This window comes from Protopterus annectens, chromosome 10.part0, assembly GCF_019279795.1.
Source record: "Protopterus annectens isolate FY-2018-M chromosome 10.part0, PAN1.0, whole genome shotgun sequence".
NCBI classification, from domain to species: domain Eukaryota; kingdom Metazoa; phylum Chordata; order Ceratodontiformes; family Protopteridae; genus Protopterus; species Protopterus annectens.
Genome location: NC_056744.1, coordinates 1,726,120,444 through 1,726,134,700, shown reverse-complemented (window position 1 = coordinate 1,726,134,700; position 14,257 = coordinate 1,726,120,444). Strand labels below are relative to the sequence as shown.

At 36.4% G+C, this 14,257-nt stretch overlaps 1 protein-coding gene across 3 annotated transcripts in view; it reads left to right on the top strand.

The window, feature by feature from the left end:
• Positions 1-14,257, top strand: part of LOC122813962 (zinc finger protein 585A-like) — a 420,613-nt gene that overhangs the window by 330,929 nt on the left and 75,427 nt on the right. For all 3 annotated transcript variants that reach the window (XM_044086514.1, XM_044086513.1, XM_044086512.1), the window contains one exon: positions 10,909-11,247. In XM_044086514.1, coding sequence (XP_043942449.1) covers positions 10,909-11,247 — 339 coding nt within the window. The remainder of the gene's footprint in view (positions 1-10,908; positions 11,248-14,257) is intronic.

Genomic DNA, 14,257 nt, shown 5'->3' with positions numbered 1-14,257 from the left:
AGAAGTAATGGTTTGATAATTCAGACCTATCGACGTGTGTTGCTGCTAACCTGAGTAACAGTAATACGTATTGTGTGCACACTGCTTTTAAACATTTTGACACCTGCTCTGTTTGGAAGCCATTCAGTGAGATATGTAGGAATGGAGATTTTTGCCTCTGTGGTTGCATTTTTGTTTCTTGTTTCATATTTATTCTGCAAAATGCTGTAAACTTCATGTATAGACAATGCACAGATTAATTCAGCAGGTTATGTACTGTTGTGGAAACACCAGAAGAAAATGCAACGGTAATCAGAGAAGTGTGCCACTGTACCTTTACATAAATGTGGTAAGTACCAATGAATGGTGCTGATTACAGAAAACTGGTGTGCAGAAGTAAAGAAATTACCACAATATTTTTGGTTATCTGAAACATTAAATGTATTAAACATAGTCTGCTATGTGTCATGGAAGCCACTTGAATGTAACGTGGCAACTTATTTCTTTCTGCTGTTTCTTTTGTTTATAAGTGAGTGAAAGCCTGTGCTAACCTGTGCATAACACTAAAAATTATTTAAGGAAAGCAGATCTCATCACAGCTGTTCAGAAATCAAGTTAAACTGCTAAAAGCTTTTATTTATTGAATGTAGGGATGTGCTTAAGTGGACACCTTGATTGGTCTTTTAAAAGATTGGAAAGAGGAAAAATAGGAAAGCTGGAAATGAGGGAAAGAGAAGATGAAGGGCACACAGAAGGAAAGCATAAAAATGGTTGTATTGGAGGGGGTGGTAGATGAAGGGAGGGGCAGCAGGTTTTTGCAGGAGATGGACTCCCTATTGTTTTTAAATATAAGAGAAGTTCAGGTAGGAGAAAGGGAAGAAGGTGCAGTAGGGAGGCTTAAGGAAGAGTTAAGGAATAGATGCAGCATAAAAGATGGACAAGACTGGAATACTGTGGTGGACCCACATTGGTTAGAGACAGAGGGCATACTGATAGCAGATACAAAAGTGGAAGGGTGATGACTTCTGTAGCACAGCTCACACCCCAGTCTGGAGGACCACAAATATCACCCCTCCTTGATGGGTCTTCAGAGGGAACTTTGATATGTGGAGGAGGCCTCTGGTGGCTCATTGGTTAAAGACAATTTGGTGAGCAAGTCTTCTACCTGCTAAAGAAGAGTTTCTGTTGGTTGAAGGTGTCTTTCCACTGCCTAGTCAACCTTTGCCTTTTTCAGGTTCTGAATCTTGTGATGTTAGCAGCTTTTCAGGCTACCATACACTTGGGGGGGTGCTGACCATGTCATCCATTGATAGTAGGAAATGAGTGCATGGAAATAGCCAAAGGGCAAAGGCCAAGATGGCTGTAGCTTCTTGACCATCAAGTACCACTAGTTTTGGTAAGGGTAAGCAGTTCCCAGCAGGAAATACACATGGTAGCAGTTATCACAAGCATCTTCACAGATTACAAAGGTAGAAAAGGCATGACTTCACTTTTCCAAGGTATACGTGCACAGTGCAGGAACACATTACAAAAAGTTACTATGAATTGGAAGCAGGGAGTAAAATGCATTGTTTAGATAAGATCGTTACACAGATTGCAGCCATTCCTGATTTACATCTTATTACTGTATCATCATTTACATGTTTTTTTTTTACAAGCTTACTAAAGTAGCTGGTTCTAAGTATAGTTGTCCTCCATTGTAACTAAGCTATGCTTGGGCACAACCAGTATACCCTTTGTTGGATTATTTAATATTTATGATAAGAAGCGGACAATTAATCTTTTATGCAGTAATGTGGGAATAGTTTTAAATTCAAAAAAGTCATGATAACGTTTGGTAGTTTTTAATGCATTTTTAGGTTTTGGTACTTATTATAGTAGTTTATCTCTCTCTCACTATTTGATAGGCAAACTAGGAACATGGATATGCCATGGTATGATTGTATTTTGTTAGTAATATATGCAGTTACAGTTTTAGACTTGATTTTCTTATTTATGAGTTTCAGTAGTTTAGTTTGTAGAAAGGAAGAATTTAAAAAATGTGGAATGTTAAGGTAGTGTTGGAGGAATGCATTACAGTTGTATATACAATTCATACATTTGTAGGTGTTTACTAGACTAATGACCACAAGGGCCTTTTTTAAGCCTAGCCATGCATCCCAAATCCCTGACTAGTTCTGATACCCTTGATAAGTGTAAGCCAGGGTTTGGGAGAGGAAACTTTTACAGGTTACCTGTTTGCATCAGAGACATAGGTGCCAAACCAGGGATGAATTTCTGTTTTCCCATCCAGTGGTCCAAGTTGCACTTGAATTGGATTAGAGAGGAACTCTGCTTTTCGTGGATGGGGATCCTGTTCCATAGATGGGGGTAGTCTCTGAGTTACATTCCTATCTCTCCAGGTCCTATTTATATCACAGGCAAGGTTTTAAGTCTTTAGAATGGGTAATTCTGGTATTAGGTTCATAGGTTCATACTAGGCTATCTGCCCTAGGGCATTTATAAGCCTAGCCAGAATGTGTTTGGCTTTCGCCACCCATTTTAAATTTATTTTGCTATGTTTGTTTTGTGGATATGCAGGAGGTCTAACAATGCCCTGTATGCCTGTAATGATCTCCCCTCAAAAGCCTGTAGGAGACCGACAACAGGGATAGGGCCTTGAGGCAGTCTGCAAAGGACATATTACTTATGCCCTGTATTCTTTTACTGAGGAACCTCTGTGGATGTTACAGTTGTTGGATATGCCTGGTTAGGTACATACCAGAGAGGGCATTGTACTCAGTGATAGGTCTGATGAATGCCAAATACAGTGGAACATTGACTTCCTTGGTCTTGGATGCTATACCTTTTGTTTATAAGTTGCACTACATAGAATGATTTCCTCACCACTGTAGACACATGATGATCAAAGGCTAGATTACTATGTGTGTCCCTAAGTCCCTGACTACTGGTTCAACTCTAAAGGCTGTGTTCTCAATATGATAGTTACCAGGGATGTTTGACTTTCCAAAGGATACTGTTCTGCATTTCTTGGTATTTGGTTTTAGTCCTGGTCTCTGAAACCAGTTGTTTGTCTGTGTCAGCCCCTCCTGCAGATAATTTATGTCAGTGTGAGATTCAATGACTGCTCCTAATTTGCAGTAGTCTGAAAATGTAGTCAGCCAGAGACCACTGACATTGGCCTTGACTTTGGAGAAGTAAATGCCAAAAAGGAGCGGTCCAAGGACTGATCCCTGAGGGACTGCACTTATGACTGGCCTCTTTCTACAGGGGGACTCCCCAATTTTAACTTCCTGGGTCCTGTCTGTGAGCCAGTTGGCTATCCACCGAGTGATGTACGGGTTTGTACCTAACCTCTTGAGTTTGTCAACAATGCCCCAGTGGGTTATTTTGTGAAATGCCTTGGCCAGGTCAAGGTAGGCAGTGTGAACGATTTTGCCCTCATCCTTTGTTTTGTTGACCTTCTCAAAGAAGTCCACCAGGTTGAGTAGTCATGAACTGGCCTTTACGAAACCAAACTGGGTTGTGTCCAGTGTCTGGAGGTTTACTATATCTCTATTGATCTTCTCCATGCTAATTCTTTCCATGGCTTTACATACTTTCCATGGCTTTACATATAGGACTATCCATTCATGAGGCACGAGGCCTGTTTGAAGGTTGCAGTTAAATAGTAATTCCAGAGGCCCTGATAGGTCATGTTTCATACTATTTAGAAGGCATCCTGGGATATTGTCTGGGCCCATTGATACAGTGTTATTGGTCTTAGAGAGCACATTAAAGACCTTTTCCCTAATGATAGTAGGGGGGAGTTATATTTGATATCAGCCAGGAGGTTTGCTATATCTTCTGTTATAAATAAATGAATATGGTGTACAAGTGTTTCATATCTTTTAAAAGAAATCTTTAAGTATACAGTATGGATAGTTTTAACCTATTGTTTGCTAATATATATGGCAACACATGGAAATCAGTAAGGAGATCTAAAATTAAGTAGAAACATTGTATTCTTGCAAGAGATTCATGTGATAAAGATGTACAATATATAAGTAACCTATCTTATGAAATGTTACTTGCGTTTAACAAAGAGGAGAGGAACTGCTATACTTTGCATGAATTCGGGCATTACAGTAGATTTTCTACAGTCTATTAACAGTCCCAAAGGAATGTATACATTTGCCATTATATTTAATTATTGTAAACTGTGTAATTAAGCTAACTTTTACTGGATCCTTCTAATAGGTGCAGGAATGGCTAAAGATCAATTAAACTTACTACAAAGTCATTGGAAGGGTAGTTTAATTTTAGCAGGAGATTTTAACTGCATATCTAGCCTAGCAGATAACAGTGAATAGAACAAAACTAAACTTCTGGTATCAGCTAAAGCACTAAACAGATGGATTAGTAATAATAATTTAGTTGATTTAATAGTAAAAGCAGAAAAGTCTTCATTCTTCACTCATTTTTATGCACATGAGACACAGACTAGAATTAACAGGATTTATGTCTCTGCAGATTTACTTAATAAAGTGCATTATTTTAAAACTATTCCTTGTCCTGTATCTGATCATTATGCGCCAAGTATTAATATATTAATAAATATAAGGAAATTCCTGATTGTTTATAGAATCCCAGTATATATGATAAAATTAAAAGAATTTTAAAGTTATCTTAAGGAACAAGTTGAGAATTTTTTATCTTTGAATGATAATGGTTAGGTTAGTAAAGTCATACTATGGGGCTCCTTAAAAATGCATATTCAAGATAGAATGAGAAAAAAGGCTAGTAATAAAAGGAAAGAGTGGGATAAAACATTAGAAATACAAAATAAAATATGCAACCTAACATTTGTACAACAAACAAATACATTAGTAGTAGTGAAGTTATTAAATAATGACAACATATCAAGTAGTTTTAACACAAAAGTGGAGAAAGCTGTAGAAAAATAAGATTGCACAGTTGTGGGATAACTTAAAAAAAATCTACATAAATTAGAAGTTAGATGATAAGCAGAAAGGCAGAAATCAATAATATCAGAAGTTCTCACACTAATAAGCTTACTTTAGATACAGAGGAAATGGTTATTTTTTTTTAAATCCATGAGGATCTTAAAGATGCAAATAATCCTGATAATTACAAAATTGACAAGTATTTAAAGTAAAATGTTACTAATAAACTTAATGGCCAACAAATATATCTGTTGACTAGACCTGTTACCCTAATAGAAATTAATGAAGCTTTAAAAAAGGGAAAAATGGTAACGGGTTAGATGTATAAGTATGGAATTATATAGTTTTCTTCCATTAAATATTTTAGAAATGCTGAGTGACAGTTTCAAGATAATTCAGAGTGAGAAAATAATTCTTCCCTCATAGAAATTTTCTGTAATCTCCTGTATATTTAACCAAGGAAAGGATAATAAGTTAGTTTTCTCATATAAATGTAGACCTATTTACTTCCACCTTCACTACAAGATTAAGAAATATAGTAGATTAATAAAGGTCAAACAAGATTTATAGTCAGTAGATTAATGTATGCTAATATGAAAAGGGTAATAACCATCTTAGATGTAGCACAAAGAAGAACAAGAAATTGGCTGTAATTAGCTTATAGCAAGAGAGCTTTTAAACAATTGGTTCCATTTTACAGAATCAAAACTTTAGAAGTGCTTGCATCTCCAGAACAATTTGTTGGAATATTTAAAAAGTTGTGTAGGGACTCCATATGTTAATTGGTTCTTATGTTTCTCAGGGATTCACTTTTTGGACAGTGGGCCCCTCTACTGTTTGCATTATTTTTCGAACCATCAGCTAATGGTATAAGAAACAATGAAAAAAACTGATGGATTCTCAATTAACAAGGATTATTGGTCTAAAATGCAGCTTTTACAAATGATGTGTTACTAACTATAGCAGATTTAAATTATTCACTTGAAGAAATAGATAAGGAAATTGAATAGTTTCAAGGAGTATCGCTGCTGACATTTTATAATACTAAAACTGAAACTTTAGTATTAAATCAAATACTAGATATTAAGTTTAAATATAAATATAGATTTAACTGGGAAGGAATGCAACTAAAATATTTCAGAATAAAAAATTATCAAGATGCGAGTAAGAGTATTAATAAAAATGTTGAAAAAAATGAAATGGTATTTATTAAAATGGAATTAATGTGTTTTTTTTTTTTTTAATTTTGGGGCTAGGTTATTACTTTTTAAAAATATTATATTACCAAAGATTATGTATATTGCATTCAGTAGCATTAATCCCTGACAAAAAGCTTTTAAAGGAAATGGAAAAAATGTTAACTTCATTCTTATTCCTAAAAAGCTTATAGAAATCATACAAGATTAAGTGAGTATGGTAATATCAGCTTCCCAGATGTAGCATCAATTCTGTTGCTGGAAATTTTAATTCTATTATACTCTGGATAAGCTCAACTTATACTAGTCAATAAAAAAAACATTCATGAGCAGATTTTACTAAATTCTAATTAGTTTTATCAAATATGATAAATTACAAAAATGTAGCAATGCTTTCATCTGGTTAATAAAATTTACCTTAGATAGAAATTCAGTTCAGTCTTAGGAATCTGCATATATGAAATACATTTTTAAAATTGTTAAGAAAGAAATTTTTGAAACTCCATTAATATAAAATTGGAAATTTTGTGCATTCCTGTTGCACACACACCTAGATTTAAGGAAACTCAGAAGAATGTTAAAATTAATATACTAAAAAGGAATGGATTGATATTCTAGTCTAATTGTTTTGAAAAAGGAAAAGCTAAGTTGACAGAATGAGTCTATATTATGGATGAACACTGAATGCCATTTCATTGACACATATTTAGCAAACTTCAAGTTACACAAACTGCCAGAGCACCGATTTTGTTTTTTCCTAGGGAAAGAAAATCGCTTGACCATCACTGTGAATTTGCCATTTTCCCCACTGTAGTGTGATCTCGAAGTTGTTATATTTAGTTAGGGGGTGTGGAGGGGGCACGGCCTGCCACATTGGGGATGAAGCCCCCCCACTTTGTAATGTTTGAACTGGTGTGTCATAGCCTATCTGGCCATTTCCGTAACTTGTAGCTCGCTAAATATGTGTCATTGAAACAGCGTTTGGTGTTTAGCTGTTTTGGTGTCATAATATAGACGTGAAGAATACAAGTAGGATGCATATGTTAACCAGATGCATGATAATATGAGTGATGAGGAGCAGAACACTGTTCCCCCATTATATGAATATATGAATGCTTTTATTGAAGGCAAGTTGTCCTATTAAGGAAACTTGTCCAAGTTATGTAAATTAATTATAAATCATAATAATGGAACTTTTTAGATACTGGTGGATTGAATGACTCAGTAGATGGTAAGAATAAAATATATTGCTTAAATAAGTTAGTCAATCTTATTCAAGTTTATACTAAAAAGTTTTATGTAGTAATATATACATATAATGCTTTTAGCTCCGTATAAAGTCTCTTAAGTTTGGCAAAATGACTTCTTCAGGCTGTTAGAGATGCAGTAAAAATATAAAACCTGATTGGACATACACCTTTATGGACTGTAAAAAAGTAAATTGTATACTGGGAAGAGAAGTATTTTTTTAGGGGTTATGGTCTGGTAATTGTTCTTTAACTTGATTAATAATATTAATGAATGTTCCACTTCCTTTATCTGTAAAGGCCAAACAAAATCAACGGATCTGGAGTCTCCTGGTAGTAGCTAGAAGAATTATTACAAAATAAATAAATAAATAAATAAACATAAAATTGAAACCAAATTCATTTCCTACATTAAACAAATTAAATTTAACAGCAATACTATGTAAAACTGAAAAAAGTGATCAGAATAAGATCTATAAATCATACTAAGACTTTTAGTGTTTGGGATAGCCTTGAAATGTTGCTTTTGAAGTACCAAGACTGCCTTGATGAGTCAGTATATTCCCAATATTGTATTACAGTATGTGATACTGAATTTCTTCCTTTCTGTGTATATATTGTAAATCTGTTGATTTTAATAAAAAAATTCTTAAAAAAAAAGAAAATCTTATATGCCTAAATGGAAAATTATATTCTGTTTGGTGCCTCTCTTCCATCAGGATCTCTTCTCAGTAGGGGTTCCTCTGCTTCTGTCATTTGTGTGATTAGTTCCATGCTGGCTTGCTGTATTCTTGAGTTAAAGCTCATCTGTCTGCTATCTCTGCTTGTTTGACCTTGAACACTCCTTTCCTTCTTTTATGCCTAAGGAGGTCAATGAGTTGTTCTTTAAACAATCTAATTTCTGTCCTTTTTTCCTTCTCAGTCTGCCATTACGAAGGTTCTTCACTTCTTGGGCCTGTGTAGACAGCTCAGATGTTATTTGGATAAAACAAGTTATTCACAAATCTGAGCAACTTTTAGTTTGCTTTCATTCCTGGACTTTAGGTTTCATTGTTTCCAAGTAAACCATCTCCATCCGGCTCTCTAAGGCCATTTCCTTTTATTTATTTCATGGCAGATATGTTTTTCCATCTGTAAATGCACATTCTACTATGGTGGTTGCCTCTTCCTGTGCCTTTTTCAAGGGTTTAGACACTAATTCCATCCTTGAAGCTGCTACTTGGTCCACTGTTCATACTTTTACTAAGCATTACAAATTGGATGTTGTTTCCAGGGCAGGTTTTGCCAGGACTATTCTGCATGGATTTGTAGAGGACACTTCTGTGCCTTCCTCCTCCCAGTCTTCCTCTTAGGTGTTGTGCTTTCCCATTTGTTATGAATACTGTAACAGTGTGATATGGAGTGACTTAGTACAGCTGTAGAAATTCTTACTAAACAGTAATGTCCTTCTCTTCACTGTTGCTGTATTTGGCCCCTCCACCCCCCCCCCCCCCCCGTTATGGCGCTTGCATCTGTCTTTTGTTACACTCTGGACTGAGGGACTTTCACTTCCTTTCCCTTCTGAACTTTTTTCTTCTGGCTGTATGTGTTCAAGGTTGGCATTGAGGGGTTATTTTGTTCCTCCTTGGGCAATTAATTTATGAATATTTGTGTTTGTATGTCACCTTTATGCCACACGCCCAGTGCAGGGATCGTGTGTCTGGCATATGGCAGGTATAAGATGTAAAGGCTTTGGTATGCTGCCTAGATGTTGGGCTGTCTTGACAGGAGATCCATTCAGTGAGGAATACTGCAACAATGAGGAGAAGGGATGTCTAGTCTTTTATGGTAGGATTTTACACGTGTACTTTCTGCAATGTTCCTAAGGAAAGGAATAGAAAAAAAAAGTGCAGACTGATTTTTGTCTTTAAAGGTCAAGCTAATGGCACTGAACATTCTGTATTATCTAAAACACGACTAATTTCCATTTCTGGTTAACATATTGAAAGGAAGATATGAAGGTCTCACATGAGCCATTATGTACCTGCTCTGAACATCATCTCCCATATGTCAGTACCACCCATTCTGCATCCCATGTGTTTCCCAACATCAAAAACCTACGTGTCATGCTACATCACATGTGTTTAGATCACTCACCTTATTAAGATCAATAGAACCAATAACCTTGCTAGAGAATCACTCTTCTCAAGTTACATTGTCAAAATCTGGAATACCTTACCACAGGACATTACAAATATTTCAGCCTTGTCTCAATTAAAAATAAAATGCTCACAAATCACTTTTCCAACACATGGCTGTGCCCTTGCTCTGCCCCTGACTAATCCATATCTCTCAGTCAATACTAATACCTCTTCTTTTCGGTTACCAACACTACACTTACTATAGGACAATTGGAGCCCATGTCAGACAAGAATACTGTACCTACAAATAACCTAATAAGTCCTGTACAAATATATGCGTATATCTCTTCATTTTTAGTCTTGCTACCTACACTTTATTTCAATATTCTGACTTAGGAATTTACGAACCGGTAGTATTTCTGTAATAGCCAGGATTTCATGTATATTGATCTTTTATTGGTTACTTAGTTTACAAATAGATCCTGATTGTTTTAAACTCTGTTACCATCACTATGTGATCAATTCTAATCAAATGATGTTAAATTGTATGTATTGTGTATTATGTTCTGTGTGGAGCTTTTCTCCCAGGGCCTCCGTTGAAAAAGGAAACAAGTCCAATCAGACTTTCCTGGTAAACAAATGTAAAATAACATGAATGCATGTATCCATATTTCATACAAAGACCTAACACTGGCCTAATCTGGAATACACAATGACAGTTGCATTGCAAATTCTTAGTTTTCTGTGGCTGAATCATGGCACAGTTATTTGTGTTTTTATGTGCCAGTTGTTATATTGTAGAAGTAACATTTATATGTATAACCCCCCCTCACTTATTCTTTGAAAACAAATTCCGTACAACCGCATGTCCTGATTGAGGCATTCCTGTGCAGCTCTGACCAAGTTCATAGCCCCCACCAAAGTGGTTTATCTCCGCATTTCCTGTTAATCATATATTAATGTTGTAGGGACTAAACCCACTTTGTTCCTTACAGCCGGAGAGGTTTTGTAGGATCATAGCCTCTCTACAATTGTGCATATCCAGAGAGACACTTTAGTCATCACAGATGATCCAGGAGACTGGACTGACAGAAGCCAACCCCTGAAACACACAGTTACCTGCCTTTTCCTTTTTTTGTGTTTCTTTCCTCCCATAATCAGCAGTTTGAAGTAACCTTTTTTTTGTTATTGATTATCCCCTTTCCACATTCTCAGAGACAAAGTACCCTAGATAGTTGTCCCTCTTTCCTTGCCATGGACTAAGTGTTGAACTCTATCACAAATGTTGTGGACAGGTGCCTGATCTCTCTGTGACAGGACTGACCTTCACTCATTTGGTTGTTTGTGAAGAGGTGCATAGACAAAACTGACATTGTGATGTACAGACACTCAACTTGATTCTTTCTGTGTTTGTTTTCAGGGTGATGCTTATAGTTTGGAACAATACATTATGCGAGAGTTTACAAAACTGCACCTGTTACTACATGACTGGGAGCAAAAATTACTCCAACAGCTTAAAAATAACAAAGTGGCAGTTCTGAAACAGATGGAAGAAAACCTTGAATGTACAAAACATGATGATGTGGTCACCAGTGTGAAAGTACCCAATGGCAGCTTGGAGTTCAGGCAGGAAATAACACTGACTGTGGAAGAGATGAAAGAAAATGCTGAAAACATTAAAAATGATGTTCCTGCAACATGTAAATCATTGTATGATAAGTCGGAGACTAGAAGACAGGAAACTGTTGGTTTTCTAACTGTAAGTGTACTTTTCATTACATGTGTTTTATTTTATATACAAGGTCAGGCAATTGATTGTAACTAATATATCATGATAGTATAACAGTGATATGTTTTTCTTTATGTATTACGAGTGTATTTATTGAGGTTTTTCCAACTAATGCAGAACACTAGTAAGGCAGAACATGCCTTGTTTAAATTTGTATTTATTTATGTTTGTTTGTTGATTGTAAAGTTCCATCTAGGCATATTCTGTTTCTATTGAAATCTGGAGAGGAAAACACAAGTAGGCAATATAAGGTTACCAAGGTTAACTTGTCTAGCCATCGCAGTACACAAAAATACACAGTGGTAAGATCTGATAATGTCTCTCAGCTGTCCAGAATTTTGCAGAACGCCCCTAGTTTTACATTATCTGTTTGCATGTCCTTCAAAAATGTTTCACTTTCTGATAAGACAGAAAGGCAGTCGTTAATGTTAGACATCAGAGTTTCATTCTTGTCCTTCAGAAGTACGTCTTGATACAGACCTGGTTGCTTTATTAACATTTTAAGTGAATTAAAGTAATGTTAACAATTGTTTCTGGTTTTGGGCCTTTGTCTTCCCATTATTTTTGGCTTTGGCCTGAATTCTTGAACAAAGAAGTCGCTACTTCTGTTTGTAGTCGTCCTCTTATCAATTTGATGTAAAATGCAATTCTGTCTCATCAGTAAGTTATGCAAAGCACCAAACCAAACTCAGTCTTTCATTGTGATGTATGTTATTCTCATAAGCATCTACTGACTCCTAAACCATTATAGTTCCAATGAAAAATAAGTGTGTTGCATGTCCCAGAAATTAGAAGATTTAACACCCTTCCACTGTGTTCCTGTTGTGTTATTAAACCCAGTGACATTGTAGGCATCTGCTCCTTATCTTAATTTTACCACAAAATGCCCTCCTTCTCATCTTTCATTGACTCTTACCAGTAAACACCCAAAAGTATGATTTTTGTATGAAGTCACTCCTCTTAAACTGTTAATTTGCCCTCCTGTTGTGATCCATAGAACCAGAGTACTGAGTGCCCACATATAACAATAAAGAAAGGGTACCTCCTAATGCTAAAGTACAGCTATCAGTAACAAGTAAAAACAGTATTCACAATGAAACGCTGTACAACAATGGCCAATGAACCAAAGTTCTCTTGGAGAATAGGTAGTGTCGTTAAATGATAAAAAACTTAAAAGTGCAACATATATAGCAAAAAACTTGCATACATTTCCAGTACTTAAATTAAATGCACTTACAAGGTATTCACGCTGTGAATGCAGTTATACCATAGTGAAATGATGGCTCCAAAGTTTCCAGTCTTATGATGGCTTCAAAGTATCCAATCTTTTTGGTCTGATATACAAAGTGTCCACACTGATGATATAGTAGCTGCTATGTCACTGTGATGAGCTGTGATAACAGCTTAACCAGTCTAACAGATCAAATAAAAGCTTCTAGCTTTAATGGCAGTTAAAATCCTTTTATTGTAGGAAAAGTTAAAATCTTCATGTCAAGTTAAAATCTTGATGTAGAATAAAACGGTCCCTGTGTATTCCAAACGATATAACTATGGGTGAAACCAATGATCCTCTAAAATGCTCTCACTCAGAGCTGATACACCTATGGTGCAAATAGACTAGTTATATATTGGATGTCCTTAACCATCACTGTTCTGCACTGCTTGTAGATCTATACTGATTGTATATTCTGTCAGCTGTCATTTGTGTTATTAATTGAACTAAAAGATCACTGCCTATAACTGTTGAGTCTGAACATGATTTATTCTCATCATTTCAGCTCACAAGCAATTTTTGTGTCAGTGTAACTACTGAGGTCCTTCTGTTCTCATGTTGCAGTATTCCAAACTCTTGGGTTTTCCTCTCTTGCTACCCAAACATCCGGCCAGTATACAAAAGCTTCTAGTCACTGCAGGGTACATGGGACGTCTGACATTGGCCAAGAGAACATTGGCCATAAAAGTGACGTCTGCACATACCAGACCTCAGAACTGAGTGCCCCAGTTGGATGCCAGTCCCAGGATAACTGTACAAGCCCAGTGCCATCCAAGAAGGGACAGTTTAATCGAAGAAGGAGAAAGAAGGGAGGGAAGGAAGGAATACTGCAACATGGACGAGAACATCTGTGGTTATGTGCAGTATCCCAAACTCTTAAACCATTAAGGTCTTGTAAGGCAATAGCAGACTCAAGGAAATGTGTTGGTCATTGGTAATTACATTTCAAGAGATAGAGAGACCACACTCAGGCTGGCAAAGGACAAGGTGACAGCTGTGTGTGCTACTAGAATTAGGGATGTCACTCCGTAGGTCTCTGCAGCACCGTATTTAAAGTTATCACTTTGTAGTTGACCACGTGGAGATAAACAATGCGTATCCCATTTTAAGAGAGATGAGGAGACACAGTCAAACTGTCTCTGCTCATGTCTTTGAAGAAAGCAAGGCTCTGGTATTTAGCAGCATTTTACCATTTCCGAGAATGATGTCAAAGTTCAAGGATAAAATAACCGGCTTCAGTAATTGGCTAAGTAAATGGATTCCATTCTGAGAGGATTCAGTGTGTGTCTGCATAGTCTGAGATGGTTAGCAGACCCCCACACTTTTCCAGAGATGACTTGCACCAGTCACTCACTCAGTTTTTCCTGTTGAATTCCATCTCAGAGCACTAAGGCAAACTCACGGGTCTCTGGGCCAATGCACTGAGGACTTGATCATAACAGTCTGCATATGCATGTTAGAACAATGATGTCTGTAATGGGAAAGTAGAAATATGTCACGTTTATTCTACTAGCATACAATTCTGCTAACTGGTTAGTGCATGGAATAAATACTGAATCCCCCTTTCCTGTGTGTGTGCACACGTGCACGTACACACACACACACACATACACACACACACACAGTTCTCTCGATTGTTGTATAACTCTCGGTGGTACCTGTCTCATTACATAAGTAATGGTTTGATAATTCAGACCTATCAACATG